The sequence below is a fragment of the Solea senegalensis genome, linkage group LG8, assembly GCF_019176455.1.
Source record: "Solea senegalensis isolate Sse05_10M linkage group LG8, IFAPA_SoseM_1, whole genome shotgun sequence".
Taxonomy (NCBI): domain Eukaryota; kingdom Metazoa; phylum Chordata; class Actinopteri; order Pleuronectiformes; family Soleidae; genus Solea; species Solea senegalensis.
The window spans coordinates 15,754,246-15,781,470 of NC_058028.1; the positions used below are offsets into that span (position 1 = coordinate 15,754,246).

Below are 27,225 nucleotides of genomic sequence, written 5' to 3' on the forward strand. Positions count from 1 at the left end.
TTTGCACATGTCAGGCACATTATCACACATAATAGTTGTCTGCCTAATGCATCTTTCAAGTGTGGTTTCCCTGAATGCACAAGAGCTTTTTCTAAGTTTTCGGCCTTTCGCTCTTACATTCATTGCCATAAATATATATGTCCATATTAAATGCAAATGATCTTTATCTTATATATTTTCTCTATTATTACATTTTAGGCGCCTCATTGGGATTAATCCTGAGAGTGGAAGAAAGCCCAGCCAGGGGAAGATGGTGTCAAAGAAGACAGGGAAGCTGGCAACAACGGTGAATCCCCATGTGGCCATTCTACTAAAAAATTTGATGGATGACCAAAACTAGCAGTAAGGTTAATTGAAGTTGAATTGGCTGATAATTTGTATAAAATAAAATACAAAGTTTAATGAATGTAATGTTAGCCATCACTTGTCATAGTTCAAGAAAAAATTCTGACAACCAAGTAGTAATGGTGTTTTTATGGATTTTGCAGATACTGAAAATGTTCAGCTTTAATAAATGCCTAATGTTGTAAGGCCATCTCTTGTCTGAGCCATTTCTGTGATAACTATTTTAATTTATTATTATTAATATTATTTTTATTTTTAAATGTAAACATTTTAAATCATTAGTTTATATCACTGTGAAGAACACATTCTACAGTTTTACAGTAATAAGTTGTTAATGGGGAATGCTGTAGGAACTGTAAAATAACAGTATAACTGCAACCAAAGAGCTGACAGTATAATACTGTAATGTTTATTTTACATACAGCACAGTACTGTAATATCTTTACGGTACTAAACTGTTGTTGTAAATCACAGTAGGTACACTGTAGAATAACAGTTTAAAGCTGGCAACTGTAGCTGCCAGTAGTTTACTGTAATTTAACGGGAAATTTTGTTACAGTGTACCATATGTTGTGTAGAGACTCATGTATTCAATTTTTGAATCAAAAACATACACAAATGCATGTGCAGAAACACAGGAACAACAACAGCAGATAACACAAACTCAACAGATAATAGATGTACCAAAACACAACCATTTAATGCTACAGTGATGTTGTATTTGAATGAAGTAGACATACACTCTCAACCTACATCACAGCAGATCATGCTGTGCTCACACGCTCTCCCTCACACACACACACACATACACACAATGTACATGAACAAACAAAACACACAACGCCACATCGCTCCCCAACCGAGCTGATAAGACTTAATTGCCTTTGCTCCTTATTATCAAGCACACAGCAGAGTCATAAAATGTAAAATGTAATCCTTTACGGCCATTACAAGAATATAAAACACTTTATTTAGTGACTGAGCGTTAAATACCAGAATAAAACACCAACACTGTGGGATCACACACACTTCACCAGAATTTAAGTACAACTCATTGCTACATTAAAAAGAGATATTTCCACTTAATGTAAGAAGCTGCATTGGGACTGTGTTTGTTTTGGAAAATCATTTGTCTATAATGAGACAGAATCTTTTTTCATCAACACTTTATCCAGTTTTTACCTGCGTAGTAATATTCATCATACTTTCCAGATCATCCATTCAAATTTGAGTCTTGCTGTCATTTGTGGGAAAAAAAAACAAAAAATTTAAAGTGTGACACTTCCCATTAATCTTAGTATTAGTTTTCAGTAGTTATTCTTTAATTTATAGTCAAGCAAATTTATCAAAAAGAAGGGAGAGAAAAGGTAAGAGGAAAGTACCAGTGGAGCATGTCTAAATACATGATATCAGCCGGTATTTTCTGCAAAGTACGGTTGACAAAATATGAAGAACAAATTTAACAATGAGGGCATATCAGAAATTAGAATTATTACAGCAGAGAAGAAAACATGGCCCAACGATGTTTTGATAGCAGTACGGTGGGTTATAACATTTGGCAGAAGCAAATATGAAATTGGCCTTTTCTTTCCATATTGAGTTTTATTGCACATTTGCTGATATTGTAATGGTGTGTGGCCATTTCCACTGATTCATGAGGCACCAGAGTCTATGCTACTGACAAGGTTCTTGTCGCACACTGAAAACACAGAGTTGGGGCCAAAAATTATGAGAATGTCAAGTAACCTTCACTAACATGTGGCTCTACTTGTTTGAGATACAGTGTTGATAAAGTGGCTCCTCTTAATCCTTTCGACACCTTTCTTCATGTTTGTACAGCCTCAGTCACTGGATGCATTACTTAAATTATATGAATTTTTGTATATTAAAGGAGGAGCTCAAGGTCACATTGTAGTTCTTAATTGAATCATAGATAGATAGATTGCCAGCCATGCAAAAATAGTTTTGTTATTGAAAATGAATCTACTTCTCACTTGAATAATAACACCAGTAAAAGAAAAATGTGTTCCCATTCGGAGAAAAACACACAATAAACTCATGACACAAATGAGTGGACCTGTCATCACCTGCAACCAGGTCTGTGAACGTTTGCAAAACATCACGACAGGTTGTCACTTGGACTGGCAGAAGAAAGCAAAAGGGGTATGTTTATGTATAACTATCAAGGTTTTGTTCCATCACATGTTTAACTTGTCCGTTACTCACCATAATCAATAAAGTGCACACACTGTGCATGTGTCAGCTGAATATTGAGAGTGTTACGTGATATTAACAAAGTAACAGATTGTCTAACCTAGTACATTCAGCCTTATGTTAATATGTTATTGTAGCCATGTGAAAGTAAGAATTATTATTTATTTATTTTTTTCACAAATGGGTTGTTGTCACTGTGTTCTTCTGTGTACCTTTTCTGGCATAAATACCGACCTTGTCAGGACCAGTAGTTCTCATGGAGACCAAAGCCAAGTCCTGATGAGGCAGAACCTCACTTCTGGTTACGTTTAGAGCTAAAATTTGAATTAAGGTTGGGTTAAGGTTAGGGTTAGGGTTAGGAAACAAGTGGTTATAGTTAAGGTTAGAGATAAGGCTTTGTTTATGCTGTCTAAATGACTGGGGGTCAACACGGTGTCCTAAGAAGAATAGCTACGCAAACCTGTGTATGTGTGTGTATCTAATCATGCATGGTATAGGACTCATTTGTGCCTGCCAGCAATCCCTTAGTGTTGGGATAAATTATTTTCGCAGGTTCATATGCCTTTGAAAATCTCAGAAGGGTAGCCTCGAATAGCTTCTAATTTTAATTAAGCTCCACTCTCTCTATTAATAACCTATATCATCCCCTAAGTGGTTCTATGTTTTAAAGGTGCTACATTAGTGATTAGCCAATTGCTGGGCTTAGTCAGCAAAAATCTCAAGTCGGTGAGTTCATCCAATAAACTCAAATTCCTGGAATAAGGTGTCCTAGAAAAATGGGATGGAACGCAGTGAGTGAGTGAGTGAATTAAATAACCTTCAGCTATGAATGGGACTTAAGGTGAGATTGATCAGGACAGCAATTTCTGCATAACACTGATATTTAGACATGTATTTTTGAAAACATCTCTGTAGACTTGGACTAAACGTGTCTAAAATGGTCTGATCTATATCCTGAATTTACATAATTCCTCAAAAAGTAGCCTGTGTTGTGTTATTTTGAAGAGTAAATGATCTGGGAAATATAAAAAAAAAGCAAGGAAGGAGGCAGCAGCAAAACTTCAGTTTAGGGCTAAGATTTGAAGAAATCAGTTCCTCATGAGGACTACTGGTCCTGACTCCTGTCAAAGTCTTTATGCCAGAAAAGGTCCGAAAGAGGCAGCAACTACAAGCACGCGCTGCGCGCACCACTCTGTTGGCACGGTTTGACTTCCACAGCGCAGACGCGTCAGCCTGAAGTTAGTAAACAATGCAGAGTATTTGTCAGTGATTGGAGAAAAGGATTTTGGCTACACTGCGATAAGAATCCCGGCGCCTGCAGTCTCAGGACTGACCGTGAACGCGGCTATATTATCCTCCACCTGCACGGAGCTGTTTGGGTGTTCTCGCTCTCTCGGTGTGTGGCTCAACTTTTTTGACGAAGACACGCACGGGGGACATTAGGCCACTTTGGCACAGCGCGGAACATCGAGCGCGTCAGGCACAGGATCCAACAAGTGTCTCTCAGCTCCGGGAAGGAGAGAAAGCCCATGAAAGCCCGAAAGTCGCATGGAAAGTTCGCTTTGAAACAAACTTGTTTCTGTCGCGGGGCATTTGACGTGAATTCTACTTTGTTTTAAGTCACTGGAAGGTGAGGAGTTGTTTTATTCCTGTACAGCGTGTAGGAGTTTGCTGTCAGCATGTGTGGACCGCTGATTCTCCAGATGTGGATGGCTTTATTGTTAGGGATTATGGCCGGAGTGAAGACTCAGGTCACCACAGTCAAAGTTATCAGAGGCAACGCAAGGAGAGACGGTGAGATTACGTTATTTATGTCTTTATTCTTTCTTTCTTCTGTGACTATTGTTGACGCTACTGCTGACAATGTGTCTCTGGAACATTAGCTTGTGACTAAGTTGGGGAAGTACTTTATTCCAGTAATTATTTCAGATTTTTCTTGAATCCATATTCCTAATTAACATAGCAATAACTTATTTCTTTCATAATTGCATCATCGAATACATTTTGTACCATTGTAATTAGGGTTTGCTGTCACCACTTGTGTAATACATTACTGTGCATTCATATTTAATTAAATACTTTTCTTGGTTTCTGATAGTAACGCTTGATTTGGCTTGTAGTGAATGACCTGCTGACACATAACACCAAACATATTTGGAGAAGCATGGCCACAAACGTGTCACATCAGTTGATATTGGAAGACAAGTGTGTCAGCAAGTGTTTGCACAGTGTATAAAGAATATTTGATGTGTATTAAATATTTTGGGTTTGTTTTAAACGATATTGTGCTATATTATTATTGAATTATGTTCTCAAGCATAGGCCAAAGTATGTTGGATTACTAGCACTTGTAATAATACAATCTAAATAAGGAACATTATTGTATTAATGGGCTGCTATAGTCACCTGAGAGTGTGATTTCATCATTGTGGTTCTGCTTCACTGCAGTCATTAGGTTCCCTGAGCCTCCAACATATCCAACTTCCTGCAGGTGCTCTATGCTTTCTTTTCATCTGGCTCTGAGGCTTAAGTCACAGTGTTATGGTACCTTGATTATACACACACACACACACACACACACACACACACACACACACACACAGCTGAAGGGTTGTATTTGGCAGGGGAATATGAAAATACCAGTGTATTAGGTTATAACTTGGAAGGCTGCCTCTGAGGCCTATTTAGCCTCATGTAGAATGACACCGAGAGGTAAAGGTCAAGACTTAAGTAGCCTACATTTCACTGACATTTGTTCTCCTGTCAAACTCTCTGAAACTTTGTCTGCGAAGGTTCTCAGTCATCCAGCTTCAAGTTCTTTGTTTGCCATTTGCCCAAGTACAAGTGCTTTGGAATTACTGTACTGTTCTCAGAGTCTGACAATATAATTGAACAATTTAAAAAGTCACTTATACACACACTTATATTTAGATTATAAGTGCAATTTTAATAACCAGGTTGCTGTATCTTCAGAGGTGTGGATATCAGTACTTGCTTGAGTTTTCTTCTGACTGACTAGTTTGAAACGCTGAAAAGTTTTCTTAAGTTCCGATTCATTTTTTTGTATCAATGCATTGAACTGTTCATAAGGAATAATTTCACGAATCGTTGGAATCAAATCTACCATGAATGATGGGACCGTGGAGTCTGAACATCATTGAATAAAACTCAGATAAATCTATATGAAATTAGTGTTATTTTAACCTGCGTTTGCAGCATTAACAGATCAGTCCACCTCACAGAGTACAACCTGTCAGAAGGAAATTAGTTGCTTGCTCTTGTCCAGTCAAGTATCATCACAGTATTGTGAGAGAGGGCAGATCGACAGGAGAGACAAGTGCCAAGTGATAATGAAAAGGTTTTACAAAATAAAACCTGATAGTGTAAAAGACAGCTGCACTAATACTTATTTAGTCAAGGTTCAAGATACAGAACCAACAGGATTATATTTCCCCTTTTCAGGAGAAAGCAATGTTAATGCTCCGATATACTATTACAGCAGAGTAGATGGGAGGTTGTATTACTGTGTTGGTTCTGGATAATGTCTCGCCTTTAATTGTTGTAATTTATATTTATGAGTGTGCAACTGTCTAAGTTGATCATGTGGCCTTAATTTGCATTCACCTTGAATTAGTCTTATATTCTTTTAGTTTTGTTTTAGCCTCATCCTGCAATTAAATACTTAGCTCTCAATAACATTTACACCTCTATTCTTTTCAATTATGTCTTTGAATTAACTTAGCAAAAAAAAGAAAAGAAAAGCTTCTCTGTTGCACATATATCTGAGCCGTCAACATGAAGCCAGAATTTGCGAATCCCCTTTGATGATTTTAGGAACTTTTGCCCCTAGGACAGACAGAACTAAAAACAGACTTGGCACAGACTTGAAGCTGGGGATGTGATAGATAAATTTGTCTGTTGAACACATTCAACAGTTGACCTGTGGTGTTAAATCCATCACAAGAGTTAAAAAGTTCACTGTGTAAGAATTAACGACATCTAATGATGAGACTGAATAGTTGACAAAACTAAGGTTTCCTCTGCTTAACTCCCCCTTTCCCTGGGGGCCTCTATAAAGCAAGGTCCTTGCCTAAGTAACATATAAAAGGCTCATACTTACATACTCTGAGCCACAGGTAGCTGTTTGTTTTGTGTGTGTCCCTTTTTTATGTGTTTACTGTAGAGTCGGCTTGTGAGGGCTTAGCTCCAGTGTTTGATTGATTGCTGATTCAGTGTGTTTCTATCCAGGAGTGAACTTCAAGCTGCTTTCAGTCATCCACTTGCCATTTTGAACATGCGCGCATGTGTGTGTATGTATTTATGTGTCTTTGAGAGTGCGTGTGTGTTCTGACAGAATATCTTAGCTCACGTTGAGGAATTCCCCCCAAGGTTTATTCCCCTGTGTTTTTACTCATTTCTTTGCCTGCCATTGAGGGGTGTCTGGGTATGCACTGAAAGGGGGTTGGGGCAGTGTGGATGGGTGGGTGGAGGGGGGGTTTTGACACAGGGAGACAGAGTGTCTTTATAGAAAAGGAAACACAAAATCATACGAGTAAACGTTACTTGGCCTTTCTGCTCCAAATAACTCATCATCTCTGTTGAATAGACCAGGAGACCCTGACTGGATAAAATCTATTACACAATTATTATACATTTCCAGAAAGAGCCTCATGTACACTGTCCGACAATGAAATTTCATTTTGTGGTAAATAAACGTGTCACATTATGAAATACTGACAGGGATTTTCATTAGATGGCCTGTGTATTAACTTGTATTATAGCCAAAAAGTAATGCTTTGAGTACTGTACTGGCTATTCTGCAAGTTCTTGTATCTAAAGGAGAGGAGAAAATCGAAATTATACATTTTGTACAGACAGTGTTAATAAACCGTAATAAACCTTTAATGGCACATCTGGGGGAAAGCCATCAATATATTCAAGCACAGTAATAAAAAAATAAATAAAAAAATATCACTCTGAGTGAACACTGTGTTGCACAAAGTTGCACTTTTGGAGATTCAAGTGTATTGTTATCAACTTGGGATAGGCAATAATATAATAATAATAATAATAATATAATCACAGTAACATATAGACACACCTTAACGACACACTGGTTGAAGAAACTGAGTTACTATACTTACAGTCAGTGCCCGTGATTGTAAACATTAAAACAAACAGAATACCAGACACCTACATTATGTGCATGTAACGTTTGGGAAATGCAAGTATTATGCTGTGAGAGTGCAACTTGTTATGCTGCAAAAAGATAATATGACTATTCTTGGCAGTGACGGAACCAAAGTATTTTTATAAAGGCTTCTGGCATATCTCTCTCATTCCTCCTTTTCTTTCTTCCAATAGTTCTTCTCTTATCTGCTGCCTTCCTCTCTCAGTGTTGTCTTATCTGTCTGTGCCTCGCTACATATCACTCCATCTCCCCAGATCCTCCTCTTTCAATCTCCCCCATTCTCATTTCGGTCTTTATCTTCCCATCTCCCCCCCATCTGTTTCAGCCCATTTTAATCAAAATCTATTCCAACCTGTTGGCCCTGTGAGAAAATATAATGTGACAAATAGTGTCTCACACAAACACACTGCACAAAATGGAGGCACAAGGAAAATACTGTACATTTAGTCAGCCGGCGTTAAACAACCGGCATTTTAACATTCACTGTGGATACACTTCAGTTAACACACATTCAGAGTTAAAGCTGGTCAACAAATCAGTGGCTAAGATGACAAAAACGTGAGCTCTAATATTCTGGAGCAAGGTTTTGGAGCTATCGGTTAGAGTGTGATGTCATGGGGTTCTTGACTGTGCCTGAGAACTCACATGGCCTCTGATAACATATATGCACACACATACAGTGTGTTGGCAGTCACCAAAAAAAAAAAATTTCTCCATGCACACAGTATTAAAAATATACCTGTGCAGTCAAACATAGAGTAGTGTGCAGATTTCAGTAGGAAAGCTTACTTGATCGGTCAAAGTTTATTTCCTAGCTTTTAATTTTATCACACGGCCTTCAGTAGATTGAGTTTACCAAGGTAATTATCGTTATCATTATTTTATAATAATATTATTTTATTAGATTCAGCTCCAAATGAATACATTCAACAGGTTTTCATTTTATACAGGAGAGAAATTAGCATTTCAATTCTGTACACACACACACACACACACACACACACACACACACATCATCTAGTATCTATCATCCATAAATAACATACAAAACTAAACAGAAAGAATGATCTTTTCCTCACAAGACATTATTTCATTTGCAAAAGTGAAGTCACGCTGGGCATGACATACAATTGTTAAAATTTGCCAAATTCAAATTAAATTAAAGATGAGTCAGATTCAAGTCACAAATAATTCTGTAGATTTTCTTGAGCTGTCCGTCACATTATACATTTTCCTCACTGAAAACAAATACCAGTCCAAAACCATTTTCTGTTCTAAATTAGTCTTTCCCTGTGAGAGCAAGAAAAAAAACATGAATTTGCTGTTGGCATGAGTGGATGACCATGAACCTGTTCACTCCATCTTGATGTATCACGTATCAAACCCTGGTCTGTTATGACAGGATGCCAGTGATAGCAGGGAGGAGTGTCACTGAGGTTACTGGAATTCATGAGTCACACTCAGGACACCCAACATGGAACTACTCCCCTCTCCCACCCACCGTTGACAACACACACACACACACACACACACACACAATTACAGGATCTCCCTTTCAAGGGAATCCCCCAATAAACACTTGTCATGCCATATGAACACACACACTTTGCATGAGCCAAATGTACTCCACCTCTAAATGTTTGGCAGACAGCCTTCTTCCTGTACGCAGAAAAAAAAATAGGGTGGTGACCACTTCCACCGTCTGCTTGCATTCTCTCAAAGACACCTAGGGTGAAGCAAAGAGTGTGGTGAAGACTTGGAAATTGAGCTACGCCAGGCATAGGCTCACGAATGTAGCAGTGCTCAGAATTTAGGGGGATGTGGGCAGCAGGAGAGAGGTGGACACCTGGAGGGGAGCTTAGAGGAGTTAAAGGGCACAGAGGAGGAGGAGAGAGTAAAAAGGTGTGGAGAGGGAGATATGCCAAGTTAAAAGACCAGTCCCTCCACTTTTCTGCCCTGTCAGCTTCAACGGCAAGCCAAATGGAGAGGGCATAAAAGAGGTGATGGAAGAAAGCAGGGCTGTTAGAGGAGTGGGGGGGTATTGATAAGATATTTCTGGAAGGAAAGAGAGCAGGACTGAGAATGGGGCCTGACCTCAGCAGAATATATGATCAACATCAAGTAGATATAAATAGTCAAACATATTCTTTCCTAGATTGTGAATATTAAGTTTGTGCAAACAAATGAACATGTTCCTTGAAAGACGATAAAGCGTCAATGACAATAACGATTTAAATCAATACTGTGTTCAGTTCTCAGTGGTTTGCATAGTGATATGGTCTGCAGTGGTTGGTGTTAGATGTCCATGTAAAAACATTTTGATATATAGCTTATTAAGTATTTATTTAACACGTAGCTATATCTTATGAGGTGCTGGTAGGCAAAGTTTCCAGGTTTCCATTATTATGTGGTGAAGGAGTACACCACCAATGACTATAGCTTCACATCTACCTGAGCTGAGGGTGGTATCAGTCTCTTCACCCATCTCTTGACAAGAAAGTTGAACTATGACTATGACACATGTCCTGTATCATTCATCTTCCAGTTTGTTCCCTGAGGACAACCCAGAAGTGAGAATATACTGAAATGCCACCAGGGGCGACTACATAAAAAACTGTCACTAGTTTCAGTTCCTTCTTCAGTGTTGTCATATATGCTCCTATTTCGAGGAAAATAGATGATGGAGCACAGCACACATGAGTCTACACCTGTGTGATTGACAGCTAGGAGTCTAGTTGCAGGTGATGTATGTGAACATTTCCAGTCATGACACTTTTAAAATTGTATGTCCAAAATGGAAGGTAGTTCTGAAACCAGAGGACTACACCCATTTATATATATGTGTGTGTATATATGTATATGTATACACACATATATATGTATATATATGTACATATATATATATATATATACACACATATACATATATACATATATATACACATATATACATATATATACACACATATATACATACATATATACATATACACATATATACATATACACATATATACATACATATATATATGTATATATACACATATAAACAGTGTATCATATCACTATATACTGTGGCCAATTGGATTTACTTTATATGATATAGTCCTGCTTTACTGAACCTTTCTTTCACTTACTTTTCAATGCAAAAGTACAAGCTGTGGAGAATGATTCATTTCCACTGATGTGTATTGTCTTCCTTTTGGCTATAATAGCTTAATTTACAAGCCAATGAGGCACTTCTGAAATCAGGTTGGGGACGTAGCAGAGGAGAATTAGAGTGCAAACATGAGAGAAAAAAGGGAGGGAGAGACAAATGATTGGTCCTGTGAGGTGCAGTCAGTCGTGTGGCTTATCCTTCTGACTAGCATAACTGATGCAGATTGAGGAGCAGAAAATGAGATGGTCGAGAAAGAAGCAAGTGGAGGGCGCATGGCAAGACAAACAGGATCTGATAGATGCAAGCAACAATGAAGAAAGCGAAGAGTCTAGAAAAGCGGATAAAATAGGCAAAGAAGAAAATTCAAGACTTTATGGACTCTAAGGAGGATGAAAGCGAGAGATAGGAAAGGGAATTATGAGCCGGGTAAACAAGAGGAAAGTTATTTTTGAAGGGAAGATGAGAAGTGGAGTGAGGTAAAGCAATGGAATATGAAAACAAAGATCATGCAGTCTGATGTAGTCTCTTGATACACAAGCATCACAAAACCAGCTGGCAAGCAGGTGAGAGGAAGAGCCAGAAAAAGAGAGAGCAGAGAGGGGTAAAACCAGACAAAGAGAGAGTGATGGATATGAATGGAGCAGAGCAGATGTTTGAAAAACACTGACAGAGAATAAGAAGGGGTGAAAGAGAATAGCTTGAGGGTTAAGAGGAGAATAGAGGTTTAGATGAGTTGGAGAGAGGGTGGAAGTGTGTAACCTCACTGACAGGTACACAGCATCCCCAAAAATGAGAGGAACATTGGCGAATAAGACTGAGGGATAATAAGGGGAGGATAAGAGATTGGTAGTGAGCTTCTCTCACAGAGGTTCACTCTGTCTCAGGTATGAACATCTTTGAGCTGATGTTACTCAATAGCAAATGCATCAAAAGACTGCAGGTCTGTTTGCGTGAGGGTGTTACAGTTATAAGGATGGACAGAGCAAAGGACGTTGTGTGTGTGTGTGTGTGTGTCATCTGGTTGATGCTACATCAGAGTTGTGTGTCAGCAAATGAAAACAAATACAGCACCCATTACAAATAGGAGTGAAAGGATTAGTCGACATTGTCAACAAAAAGCAATGAAAAAGAAATCGCACGTCTTTTTCACACTGTAGAGCGAGTGTATTTTACAGTCTCATTTCATACCCATCTATACAGAGTTGCACAAACATGCTTGTGTCTGATGCGTCCGCTAACTCCGTCAGATGGTAGCTCCACCAGAGCTCGTCAGCTGTTAGTGGCGCTAACAGAGCCTAACCTGACAGCTATGGTGTAAAACCAGGCGTACCTTCATACACCACTTTTCCACTTTGCTGTGATTATCCACTCTGGAGGACAGTGTTCCCGTCCTCCACCGTCACTGAAACTAGCATAACATTATTGTTGTCTTCTACTAAAAAGTAATAAGGGCAGGGGCAGTACTTCTAGTGCCAATCCCAAGCTCATATAAATGGGAGGGAAGAGCATCTGGTGTAAAAAATTAAAAATAAAGGTCTCTGCCAAATATGCGGACTGTGGCAACCTTTAGAAAGGGAAAAAACAAAAGTAAAAGAGAGGGATAATCAGATTCAGTAGGGGAGGTTAGATTTTGACTCCCATGTTTGACCCCCTATGTTCGGATGAATATCTGAATTTTAGATAGAAAGTTACAGCACTATGTATAGATGACAGCGCTTTAAAGTGGACTAATCGTCTCAATAATCAGTGACTAGTCGACTATTAAATTAGTCATTAGTTGCAGCCATAATTCCAAACCTAAGCAAGTAATCATTCACGGAAACAGTGAATAACCTAACCCTATATTTAGACATAAAAAATGAATTTTCTTCTCTCCATTACATTTCCAAGACACTCCAGGGTTATGATTTATATTGCGGTCAAATTTACTCATGCAGTTAAATTCAGCCAGCTTGGATATTGACTTGAAAAGCACTGGTACACACAGTGACATAAATAAATAACAGTGTATGCTTCTGATGTGTTAATTACATGTCCCCCCGGGCAAGGTGTTGCATTCAGAGAGGCTCTCTCCGAAGTTTGTTTGCAGTTGGTCTGGCTTTGGTTTGATAATAACACAAAGGTTAAAATATGCACTGTATCTATAAAGCACAGCCAAACACATTTTGTGCATTCTCCAAAACCGATATGTGAATTGATTAATAAACTACGGTGGTTTAATACATAACAATGAATTATAGAAACACGTAATGCAAGCCTGATAAAACAATGTGGTTCTTGATTGAAAAAGCTGCTTTCTGCTAGTCAACACAGTCTACAGCCAGAGAAGAGAGTTTGTTACAGAGGATGTTTTTTTTTTTCTCCGTTTCAGCACTGTTCGATTCATGTGGAAACCAGTAATCCACTTAATCCAGCTTCATATTTGTTCTAAGATCTTTGACTTCTTCTTATTCTGTTAACGCAATTACATTACTGCTTTGGGTAATGTGCATCCTCAGCTGGTTTAAATCATATCTACACATAAGTACGAGAGATGTAGAGAAATTGCCCACCAACAAAAGGAAAAAACATTGTCAGTTAATCCGCTAACAGTTAATCATTAAAATCCCCAATTGACATTCACAATGAAGAAGATGAGCAAATCAATGTATACCATGCACAGTATGTATGTTTGAGCAGATTAATGACTCATTATCAAGTTTCTTGACCACAGGTTTTAGTCTGAGTCTGCTCAGCCCTGTGAGCTTTGAGATTTAACATGCATTGAAAAAGAATGTGTTCAGCAACTTGTACAATTACTGAGTAACCAGTCTCTGCTTGAATGAATGCAGGCTGTCCTGAGATGATGATTGATTAACCAATTTTATTTTGGGGCCAAGAGAACGATTTGATAGTTCATTTTTTGATTGTTATTTATTAAACTCATAAGATTTTCACAGCCTCTCACTTATGAAGATTTGCTGTAGTTCTCTGTCAACGTGAATTATCTGAGAACTTAAGGGCCATTTGTACTTTTATCTGATGTGAAATTAAGTAATATTTTTATAAAATACAGATGGTAATGACAATGCAACTTTTTTTTAGTAAAGATTGTAAATCAGGCACTGCAGCATAGATGTGATGAATGTTTAGGTTGAATGTTCTGTTCCCTTTATTCATTGACATTCCTGCTGCAGCACCTGTACAATCTGCTGCAACTGCTGCACTGAAGTGGCACTACTGCTGCTGGTGTTCTTATAGCACTTCAGAAGCCTGAGAACCAACCGTGCATCCCCATATTCAGTTGTCATTTTAAGTAGCAGTTTGTTTGTTTGTTTGTTTGTTTTAAATTAATCTGGAAAGTCATGACATCTCAAGGCCGAAATAAACACTGTACATATACTGCATTCACATAATTATCTGTGAACTGAACTAAAGCCCAATCTCTTATTCACAATCCAGTCTGCTACGGGAGATCAGGTGACATGACATAGAAAACCGCTCAATTAGCAAAACAGTACCACACAACACACCTACAGTGCAGAATCAAGTCTTTCATTTCATGTTCAGAAATAATTCTAGGTCCCATTTTGAGTGACTCATCTGAAAAAGAGGAGTGCAGTTAGTGAAAAGTAAGTTGGGGGAAAAAAACGAAGTCATGAGAAGCTCTAATTGTCATCAGCACCTGCTGAAACTTTAAAAGTACAAGATATTGACAGAGAGAGAGAGAAAAAAAATAATGGTATGATGCCAGTGGGTTTCTGCTTCCAGGGCTAACTGAGGGTGAGAACATGACAAATGTCAGAAGTGACACTGCAGAAAGATGAGAACGGGAGCTGCTCTAACCCCAGGAGATTCATTCCTGCTGAAGGAAAGAGATAAACACTGTGTATTTATGTTGTGTGTTTTATATATGTGTGTCTGAGAGGGAGTTTGACAAATCCTCCAGTGCACTGTCAGAGCTATGTCTTTGTTACTCTGACAATGGTGCTCTGACATGAATGAAAAACACTTTTATCTTTCCCACTTCAACTGTCAGAGATTTCCCCATATTTCCATCACTTCAACTGATTTTCCATTTATGTATCTCAGCGATCCTGCAGCTGCCTTGCTCCCTCTCCCTCAAGTCTCTCCTTGTCTTCATTAACTTTCCCTTTTTTCCCCCCATTTCATAATTATCTCTCTTAATTTTGGTACTTGTGCTGCAGAGAGTGAGGAAGGACACAAGTGAAGTGAATACAAACACAGAGGAGTGGCTGAGAAATGGGACAGGGACATGATGGAAAAGGTGATGAGGCATTGTTAGAGGGATATCAGAGAAAGAATGGTTGACAGGCAGAAAAAGGAGCAAAACAGAGTGAGAAAATAATAAGAGAGGAAAAGGTAATGGTGGGAGGATGGTGTTCTGTGCCACTATGGAGCCTGCAGCAGAATAAGTGATTCCCATGGTAGATAGAAGGTCAGACACATACTGACAGTCAGACCACAGTGTAGACTTAACACACTAACACAAACATACCCACAGGCAGTGCTGCACACCAGCGCACACACACATGCACACCTACAGACACACGCACAGCTGATGTGAGGCAGCCAGACTAAGAGCAGGATGGCTGTCTAAACATTAGCATCTGCTCAGCATCACACACACACACACACACACACTGCTCAGAGCAAATCCATACTAACGCACTGTACAGCTACACTGTCCTAGAAGCCCTCAGAGGGATTAAGGCAGTCATTTGATAAACCCTTACTACCCCAGCTGGCGCTCGGCTAACAGACACACACAGGAACACACACAATCACAGGGAAATACACACAATTTTCCATGTATTGTGTAAAATATGAACAAATGTCAGTTCAGTTATATTCAAACCATTTTCACACAAATTCACACAATGTTGCACAGCTCCACACAACTGTGTGTCTTAGAATAGCAAGAAAAGAAATGTTTCGATCTCATTTTGCCCAGTGTCATTCCCACAATGCACACACAAAGTGATTTGTTTCATGGAAAGACAGACAGAAACATTGCGCTAGTAAAGTGAGCCTACTATAGGATTGAGTATAACTGAAAACACAAAGAAGCGTCCACAAAAACAGAAGTGAATTATACTGCTCAACAAAACCTGGTTCTTCAGCAGTTTGGTGGAATAAACACTTCTTGTCCCCACGTGCGCTGCTGCTGTATACACACAAATGCTCCCTGTTTTCAGATGAAGGATGCAACATACAATTAATGCTACATCTTTTCTGTTCACAAAGACCAAACAGAGGGAGAATAATAACAACAACAACAAAAATCACCACAAGTTACACACTGCAGTTGTAAGTATAAGACATGAAGCAAAAATTGCTTTGTGCCTCTGCTGTTACATCAGCTACAGAGTGTGACTTAGATGTCTATTATTCTGTGCACATATGAATACCAGTGCGAGTGTTTGTGTTTCTGTATGAATGCGTGCGTGTTTGCATGCATGAGCACGGTGCAGGGCTAATTGATTGTCCTCGTCAGCCCTGCTGTTCAGACTGCAGCAGCTGTCAACAGGAGCCAACTGCTACCCTAACAAGCTTCCACTACGCAAGTGCACCCCAACACAGACTTTCATAGTCTCTCACAGGCACACCATTCTCACTTTAGCCTTTAATGTAGACTCACTCAAATGTACATGCATGCACACAGAGAGAAAGAGATCCATAAGATGCACAAAGTGTTTGGAAAACGTCAAGCATGCCAGTATAGACACAGATAGAATGACAGACGTCAGGTGTATCTGAAGGTTCTCCTGACATTTCTCGATACGTGACAAACGTAACAAAGGAAGCTTTCAGTCAAACCGTAAACCAGCGTTGCACAACACAACAAAACTCACTGTGTCTGTGATCTACAACAGCAGTAATGTGACATTTTAATGGTACACATAAAACAAAGACAATATGGACGATAGTACTGTATGTATGCCAGACAATTCCGCGCCAGACCACCGATACTGTACCGCCACACACTCACACAGAGAAGATATTGCTGAGTTTGTAAATATACAATCTATCACTATCTGCTGGTACAACTTGAGTTCACTTCTCTCATCTGCCGCCATCTCACTCTTACTCTCCCTCTATCTTTAACTCATGGATTTATTTATTTATTTGTCTTCCCTCTTCTCACACTATTCTAAGAACTTGTTTCTCATCATCGTTGTTTAGTGAGATTGAGGGTTCAGTCCTTTGGCTCCTCCTCCATCTCACCATTTCTGCAACACTTGTGTTTTGGATTTGTATGACAGTGTTGTGTGTACATCCGTAAGTGAAGGACAGTCTTTATATGTTGCAGTGGTGCTGCATTGTATGTGACAGTGATAGAATTCTATTTGGCATACTGTGCATGTATGTTTAAACACCACACACACATATTGATATATAAATACACATCAAAAAAGGAGTACATTGGATGTGGCCCCCCATCGCTGGTAATTGCACAATGAGCAAATGGGGATTGGGTAGCACAGGGGTACCCCAGCCCTTGAACTGGCACGGATTTAAACTCTTTGTACCCTCCTGTTACAATCCCTTTCCACTTGGCCATGAGCTGCTCGGAAATGTGGCTTGGTAATTTGATAATAATAAATAATTACATTTCAAATAAATAACAATAATAACTGAGAACTGTTTCCCTCATTTAGGCTGCTTAGTCGAGCATGTAATTGTGGGTGATACTACTTACATTAAGCAGGACCTCTTACGCTTAATTGTATTGTTATTGAGGAAAATCTGAACTTTACAGATACTGTTTGTTGTGCATTCATTCATTTGTGCACTGCATAAGTGGTTTTGCTCCCCACTTTAGGTGTCTCCATTTGTGCATCTATATTTTGATATTCAAGCACCCATGCATTGGCTTGTGTGTGCACTGCTACTGCATTTGTGTGTCATGGCTGCCATAACTGCTCAGGCACAGCGTCTCCACTGACCTGTCCTGAGTGCTGACTCGGTGAATGTTGCAATGCCCCCCACCCCTCCCTGCATTATTCATATGGCTTAGCCAAGGTGTTAACAGGAGCACATCACAGCAGAGACAGAAGCATGCTAAGTAGGCTGGCACAAGACGAAGGAAGGAAGGAGAATGTAGTGTTGTTAGCTTAGTGTGATACACAGATTAGCTTGTAGAAACATGAACAAAGCCATGTAGTGTTCCCCATCACACACAAATCAAATTGGACTTGGGGGTATAGTGTTGACAAATGTGACAATACTGGCAAATCAATGTGCATTGTAAATTTCAGTGTCGATGGAAAACTGTTTTTCAACTATCCAACACAATTCGTCCAGCCGAATGACATCCATTAACAATTAGTTCAATAATGGACTATAAAAAAATTGGTATGCTTTCAGAAAATGTTTTATTAAATTTATCAACTGGGCATGTCTCTCCTGGTTTCTTTTGATTTCTACGGTAACAGGTAGTAGTAAGAACAGAATAATGTAGCCTAGTTTGTCTCTATGTGGCCCTGTGATGGACTGACGATGTGTCCAGAGTGTACACATCGTCAAAAGGTGGGTGGGCTCTTTAGAAAGATGGAGGATTAAAAATAGTAACACGATAGTAATTATAGCCTGTTCAAACAAAATTCAACGTCTGCTTAAATTTGGAAGCACTGACCTCTCCTGCTTCGTAAGCAGAGTGCAGCTCATCCCTCTACCTAATATGCATTAGGCTAATTGGGCCCCATCAACAGGTGTTGAGTCATAGATGCCTGAGAGGCACTCGCGAAAGCTAAGTGGATGCTAATACCAATCAAAATCCCCAAAGACCATTGAGACTAGCTGGTGAAGATCTAAGGACCAGCTAAAAAGCTTAGTGCCAAAGAAAAAAACAAAAAAACAAGAGCTCGTCACTGATGTTGCCTCTTGGTGTTTGCCCTTTGTTGCCTCGTAACTGAATTTGTGATTTACACAAACGTGCAGGGGTTCTCTTTGCCTATTTATGAGTCTAGCTTACGCATGTTCTTTGGTGTAGCCTTCAGCCAAGACACTACTCCATGGCATTTTTCAAGCAAAAAGGAAGTTTGAAAACACTGCTGGCTAAGTTTCTATTTTAAATGTATGACGCTGTGTTTTAGTCTGCAAGGGATATACCTTTGAAAAGGATGATGCAGTTACCCACATTTGATTCCAGATTGGTTCTTATCATTCACAACTCAACTATCAGTTGCAAAGTTAAAAAGCTTTATTATCACTAGAACTTCATCATACACAAGCATGCCCAGGGTACCTGGTCATGTGATGTACATTTTCAGGCGTGTCAGTGTGGATGGAGATTATTTCCGAGGTGTAACTGAAACACTTGTTTTTTGAAAATGCCTTAATATGGATTTAGCCTTGCTGTCTTTATTGCTCCATCGACTGCCTTTTTTGTTCTGTCATTATTTTTCCTCACCTTTCCCTTTTCAGTCTCCTCACTACTCTCCTATCTCAGTCATTGACTCTTCCTCTTTCTAACCGTCTCATCCTTATTTTCAACCTTTGTTCACCTCCATTTTGTCCTTCATGTAGTTTTGTTTGTCTGGCTTTCTGCTCATCCTCTTACTTTCTGTCTTGTCTCTCTTTTTTTGAAGGGCCTGAGTGAGCTCAGTAAACAGTGGTTAGCTCATGTCTGTGAATGTTTGTCTAACCTTCTCTGTCCGTGTCACAGCACATGCCTTTGTGTTGGCTTCAAAGGATAATACACATACACCAATTGGCCCTTTCAAACCTTCCAGAATTTTAAACTCAGTTATGCCTACAGAGCCGACACACATGGCACTTTTCCACTACACAGTCCCGGCAAGGCTCGACTACGCACGTTGCAACATGGGTGTTTTTTTTTTTTGTCTTTTCCATTAGCGATAGTAACTGATACTTTTTTTAGTACCTGATCTTGATCTTGTATTTAGCAACAACACTGCCAAAAGCAGCTATTGCAAGGGGCACGCTGCATCACAACCAATTCCACTGTATTTCAGTGAGTGTGGAAGGAGAATGTAGTGTTGTTAGCTTAGTGTGATACACAGATTAGCTTGTAGAAACATGAACAAAGCCATGTAGTGTTCCCCATCACACACAAATCAAATTGGACTTAGGGGTATAGTGTTGACAAATGTGACAATACTGACAAATCAATGTGCATTGTAAATTTCGTGTGTGTCGATGGAAAACTGTTTTTCAACTATCCAACACAATTTGTCCAGCCGAACGACATCCATTAACAATTAGTAACTGATACTTTTTTTTAGTACCTGATCTTGCGAGGTTCCAAGCGAGCTGAGCCGATACTATACATGACTGTCGTCCACTCGTCACTGGAATTGTCACAAGTGCGATGTCTGACATAAGAATACGACCAAATAATTCCATCTAATAACTGTAGACTGCAAAATCCTAAAAACATGCGTTAATCTTCAAAATTTAGCAAGGAAATGTCTAAAATCTCAATATTTATCAAATGAGTTTGATGTATTTAGCAACAGCACTGCCAAAAGCAGCGATTGCAAGCGGCACACTGCATCACAACAACTTCCACTGTATTTCAGTGAGTGTGTCAGACGGAGTCTGGGCTCCGGTCATACAGGAAGTACTGAATGATTCTGTGAACAAATCTTTTTAATTAACTGATTCTAATGATTCAGTACACCGACAACAACTGCTTTCCAAGTTGCTATTCACTAGTTTGTTTGTGTTTCATATAAAACAATGTCACGGCAGTTTCATGTCAAAGACGACTTCTTCCCCTGCTTCGAAAAGCAAAGAGGAGTCCATATAATAGTGCAGCTAATTGTCGTTGTTGATCACAAAAAAACACATTCTAATGCCAGGTGTAAAAGGGGCCTAAGATGTAGCTAATCAGATGTTTCCAGCCAAGTCTTGTAGTTAGGAAAATAATAAACAAAGTTGTTGTTGCAACTTTATATTTTGTCAAGTTAAACTGTTGGTTCTTCTTTATTCTTCTTCTTTATTATTCTTCTTATTTGCTGGGCCGACCGGGTTCTGGAGAGACTGATTTTCGTTCTGACCTCATGTCTAATGTGTGTTGGTATGACAATAAAGAAATCTTGAATCTTGAATCAAATACATATGAAAGATTAAATTTTTTCTCATTACTGATTTAAGCCAACAGTGACTTTTTTCAACACACCCATTCCACTTGCCCCACACCCACTCATTCCTGATCCACTAGTTTGTTTAGGTTTTTTTAGGCCTGTGAATCTTTTAAACCTCCATTGAATTTAAAATGTGTAATAAGAAGAGTACTAGATCCTTGTTTGCAGTTGGATGTGCCCTGTCAACATTGTCTCTTATTTAATTTTTTTGTAATTATGATTGATGAGGAAAATGCTTTTTGGGCTGTAGGGGAATATAAGTAATATAAGGCAAATTTCCCTATTTGAATATATTCTGACATAATAATTTCCGTCCATTCATCTTCTACAGCTTTATCCTCCACATGAATGTCACAGGGACTTAATAATTTAAAAATAAAAAAATAAAAGATAAAATGTACAGTTTTTTTATAGCTAAAAATGACTTGACTGTAGTTGAAAAAGACACTTACTGGATAGGATTCTTATGCTTCATGCTCTTTAAACACGTTTGAAAAATGATTCAGATGTTAAGTCATACTGCCATTACCCCATGACAGTATGACCACATCTCTGTGGCCATTAAGCTAATGCAGCAGCTATGTTGTGTCCAACTGAAGGGACATAATGTGTGTGTGGTATGTTCTTTACTCTAATTATATATAAAGATATGGGCCTTACAGCCCTCTATAATTCATGAATATGTACTGCCCAGCTGCCTCAGCACGTATGTAACTCTCAGTTGAATGCCAATGTGACCCACCTAATGCACTGGACACTCCCACACAGCCTTTATTTAGACATGCATTTCCCTCTTCAGCAACATTTTGTTTGTTAGACTGAAGAATCACTATAAGGTCCCTGCTGTCTTTCAGTACTTTCTGTATTAAGCCATCTTCTCTATGCCCGCATGTTGCTCCAGCATAGTGATTCCCCACACTTTGACACAGACACCCTTTTACAAAAAAGGTAGTAATGGACATTTACATGGAACACAAGCATCCAATATTTTCAAACATGAGAACCCACATTATGTATTGCTTGCTATAAAGTAAAACCAAAATATACTGCTGCATTATGTCATGATGTCCAGATAAAAATTGAATAGCAGAGAGGAGAGATGCAGGATGAGAGCGGTGCTTATCAAAGCTGACATCCCCCGGCATGCAGTGTTCATCCCCAGGGTGTGTGTATGTGTCCATGGTTTATGCATCCATGGTTGCGTGAGCATGACAGACAAAATATGAATCATATTTATAGATGATTTGTCATGAGAGAGTTACAAAACAATGGCACTTTGATAAGCAGCACATACATATATACACACACACACACACACACACAGTGACCTTGAGCTAACATTTAGCCAGATGGAGAAGTTTATTTCTCATGAGTGCAAATGCTCTGAGGGTGTTTCCTGCATCAACAACCTCAAACAGTTCCACACTAACACAGACACAAAGTTGCTTACAGACTCTCATATACAACCACTATTACTCATGGGCAACACACAAGCACACACATGCACACACATGCTCACACAGTGTTTAGTAGCTAATGTTCAGAGTTTTCCACTCTCACTTAACACAAATGATGAAAGAGTTCAGCAGATAACTGGGAATGACTGACAGTCGGTTTGTTGGAATAATAATGATAGTAACAATGCAAATAATACATTCTTCTACACCATCACTCTTTTTTAAAAGGTGCAGTGCGTAACTTTAAAATATAAAGGGAAGTTATTTATATTGAAGACTCATTCAAACCATTGCCAAATTAGTTCACTCAATGCTGATTGAAGGCCCTGGTATACTTCCATGCAAAGCGTGCAGCCCTAACACACATCATGCGCATGGTGGAGTAAAAGCTCCGCTCCCCAAGCAGAAAAAACATTTCAACAAGAGAAGTGGTCGCCAAAGATAGTCATCCGAGCCTTGACCTGGCGACCTAACATGCGAGAATACCAGGGTCCGGGATATGCGATGCAATACACGATAACATAACCTGCAAAGTTATTAACACATCTGTTGGATCTGTGTAAAAACTATTTTGTGGCTGTCAAAATAATTGTCTGTATATAATCCCACATTAAATGGCTTTAGTGTTTTTTTTGTACAGATGAAACAAATCAAATATCATTTATTCTGTGCCAATGGTGGGAGCCTTTAGATATAAGAGTTACATGAAACAAATGAATATACTTGCCTCAGGATGATGCATGATAAGATTACCATCTATTTTTAAAATCTCAAAATACATCAGGTCCCAGTCCATCACAGTATAAAACACCTATTTTGTTTTACAGATGCAAGTGAGAACAGCGTTTCTCTGAGGAGTTGCTTTTTTTTTCACTGCTGAAATTGAATGTATTACATGTGTCCTGTTAGCTGGTATATGATAATTAATTTTGAAAAGTTGAAAGTCAGGTGGGATATGTTAGACAGGAGATGTCAGAAGGGGGAATGGCATTGCTTTGTTGTAGCTAATGTCCTGTGTGAGTGTGTCTCTGAGGCAGAATAAATCATATGCAAACTTTCACTCAAGGGAAAAAAAACAGGGTTTGGTTTACAGAGAGTAGTGACTTATATTAAATGAATGTTGTCACAACTTCACAAAAATCACTTTGTAATCAAATGCAGGAGAAAATGGATTTTTGATGACTTCCAAATCTGTCAGTCTGGGTCACTGACTAATAATAACAGTGTTTCTACCTGCTCACTAAACCTGCATAATGCAAGGACGGAGGTTCAGTGTGAATAGCGGAAGCACCAGTGACTCACATGATGTTGAAACTCTTGTCTGAAAGTTAAAAACTGTTGAAGTGTTGAATTAAGCAATTTCTTTGACTTCAGTACTTTCTCAGCAGAGCTACTTTTACAGGCTGATGCATGCTGGTTGCTGGGTGATTCAAGTGTGATTGGCACTTGGATCAGAAATAGATCTCAGAACATCACACCCTGGTGCTGGAGGTGGGAGAGCCAAGTTTAATTAGTGAAATGATTTACCCACACACATCTATGCAAATACAGATAAAATTAAAAACTTTTTTTTCTTGGAACCAGGCACATCCACAGACCATCTCGCACATGCATCACACATAAGTGAGTCACGAAGCAACATTGTCTTGGTTGTTTAAGCGTCAGATCGGGAGAGTGAAAGCTTGATTACCAGTGTCAGACATTGCGTGAACAACTGTGTATATGTGGAGTATTTAAATCTATGAGTGTGAGTCAGACTGTCAGTGATATTATCAGCACTGATGACATCAACCTATTTCCCAGGAAACACAAGAGATTCTGCTAAGTTTGGAAGAGATAAATCTTATGCAACTGGTTTTGGAGAACAAACAATATACTGTAAATTTGAAGAAATGATTGTGGATTTCTTCAAATTTACTTTGAAAGACTGGTAGTGATGACAGCTTAGTTGGATTGAATTTAGAGACTTTCTTGGCTGAAACTGTTCGTGAGAATGTCTGACGGTTTTTACACATTTGAGCAGATGCACCATCCTACTTCTGCCCATGATTGAAAGAATGTTCCCAATTACAGCAAGGCTTTCCTTTTAAACGATTCATGATCATTGTCCTTGTGGATTTTTAATCTTAACCAAGTCCTTTATATCTAATAAAACACAGGTTATCCACAAACGATATAATAATCAGAGACAGATATTCTTAGCAACCATCCAAGAATAAACAAATACAAAATAGATGCTACACCATCCATCTTAAATAAAGGTGATAGAGTAAGGGCAAGTAAGAGAGACAAATTGAAACTTCATCTGATGTCACATTTGGAGGCAAGTTACAGAAAAAGCATGCTCACTAATATCATCATCTGTAATTCTAGCTCCTATAGATCAAGATAAACAAGGATCACATGTAAGATGGAAACACAAGAAACCTTTTCAACCACACAGAGCGACAGCATCCTAAACAATATGCTGAGAGTGAAACAGCTAAAGCAGAGGCAAAAGGTAACTTTAGACCAAAACAAACCACTTAAACACAGGCATTTGATTAAAGTATGAGAATAGTATTAGGGGGAAAGAAGTAACTGAAGCAGTTTCCTTTTACCTCGCAAAAGACTGCACTGTTGTTTGCCTTTGAAATCAAAATACAGTTTGTCAGTATTCATTGTACTTAGCACACAAACTGATTAAAATCTGTTCAGAAATTTTCTTTGGCCTAAATGCTCCATTAGGTCTTTTTTTCCATTCAGGGCTGTTTTTAGATACGGAAACAGTTTGGTTGCACTGTTCAGTAATTTGCAAAATAGTAAAAAAAAGAAATCAATAGTTAAACAAAGCCTTAACATTTCTGTGTTGCACTGCATATGCCACTAAGTCAACAACATACAGCATTTGTAAGATTCTTAGGGTTCCTGCTCTGTACTGATTCCACTGCAGCTTTTTACCCAGAGCTATAGCCTTACACACATTAACAAAGCAAGCTGATAAAATGTAGCTGCCACTTTCCAGCACTGTCAATTCTCTGAACTGAATCTTTAACAGAAACATCTTTTCTTACGATTGCCACATTTGCATGAATTTGCAATAGAGTCACTGACATCACTGCATGATTTATAGTAAGGTCAATGGTGTGACTGAGGAGCAGCATCCAAAAAAGCCCGGTGGTACTCAAGCATATTTGCATATTTTCTCATTTTGAAGTCTTAATGCCTTCCATCTTTCACCCACTCTCTTTCCATAAAAGAGGCACATGCCTGTGTGCACATAAACGCTTATTTGTGTTACAATATAGGCACATTCATACATGCACTCGGACATACAGTACACAGATGTACAATTACGCATACAAAACAAAACAGTACAGTAGACGACTGTTATTGTTGTGCACAAGGCACAAGTATAGCCATTAAAACTAACATCTGTCTTTATGGGATTGAACAACTTGACGTTTAATGTATCCATTCATTGGAAAACGAGTAGCCTGCTTTATGTTCAGTCATCAACAACCAACGCTATAGCTTTTTGTAAATATTTAATCTACATGGCCATAAAAGTTTCCTGGAACAAACAACTGCAGGATGCCTAGTGTGTCCCTTTTTCTAGCTGAATACAGGAGCTGGCTTCCAAATGAGTTTGTCTATTGAGGATGTAATTGAAGTCTGATAAGATCTTTGTCCATTGATAAATGCATTTAATGCAACAAATGTAAGGCAAGGCAAGACAAATGTATTTCTTAAGCACATTTCAACTGAAGGGCAATTTAAGGTGCTTTACAGAAAATAGAAAAGAGTTACATCTTTATCATCGTAGAAGTTATTAATAGAAGAGACAGGAATCACTGAAACTGATAAATAATAGTAATGTTTGAACAATTAATCAAGCCAAATTGTGTCTTTTTATATTCAGCATCGGCCAGTTATTGTCCTGGCATCTGACAATTTTGTTTTCAAAAATGCTGCTAGATAACCAAATCTTAATTTTATGTTCTGTAACCAGGACATGAGTGAGGGCTGGAATTATCGTCATTTGGCGCACTATGTTTTTAAGTGGCTTGTTACAGCTGGGTGGTAAATGCATCAGCCCAAGTGTCTTATTAACAGCTAAGTTGTTAAAAAGACTGAATCAGAGAGATATCAGTATATATTGGTTATAATATCGGTACTGGCCACAGTACAAAAATTGGAGTCGAACCATGCCTAACACACACGCACGCACAGAGGGAGTGTGTGTGTGTGTGCCATTCCCCAGGCACCTTAGTGGGTGAAAGTTCCTGACACATAAGCACTTTTATGACTGAATGGACCTATGCAGTCAGGCTTCTGACCAGCAGAGTGGAAGAAGCCCATTACAAACAAAACATGGCCCATTACACACAAAAACACCCACACACACACACACTCACAGATGCACACACATTATTCACACAAGCATAAATACCCATAACCACAAGCACGCACTCTCTCACACACATATAAATGCAGACACACACAAACTGAGGTACCGTGTTAATTGCTGCAGCCACAATTAGCAGGGGGTGAGTGTGCCAAAGACCGCTGAATGACCGATGAGACAGAATTACTGACTGAAGCAGCGAGGGGGCACATAAAGTGAGGGAGAGATGAGATGAGACAGCAGGAGGAATTAAGGGAAGTTTGCTGCAAGGTGGTAGAGGAAAAGGCCAAAGCTTCATCATCATCTCTGCTGGGTACAGGTCACGGGGCCTTGATTATGCATTCAGCCCTGGAGCA

General features: G+C 38.9%; 1 protein-coding gene across 1 annotated transcript in view; it reads left to right on the top strand.

The window, feature by feature from the left end:
* The first annotated feature begins 3,774 nt into the window (after positions 1–3,774).
* Positions 3,775–27,225, top strand: part of pdgfd (platelet derived growth factor d) — a 45,436-nt gene continuing 21,985 nt past the window's right edge. Inside the window, exon 1 of the mRNA XM_044032202.1 lies at positions 3,775–4,353. Coding sequence (XP_043888137.1) covers positions 4,239–4,353 — 115 coding nt within the window. The 5' untranslated portion in view covers positions 3,775–4,238. The remainder of the gene's footprint in view (positions 4,354–27,225) is intronic.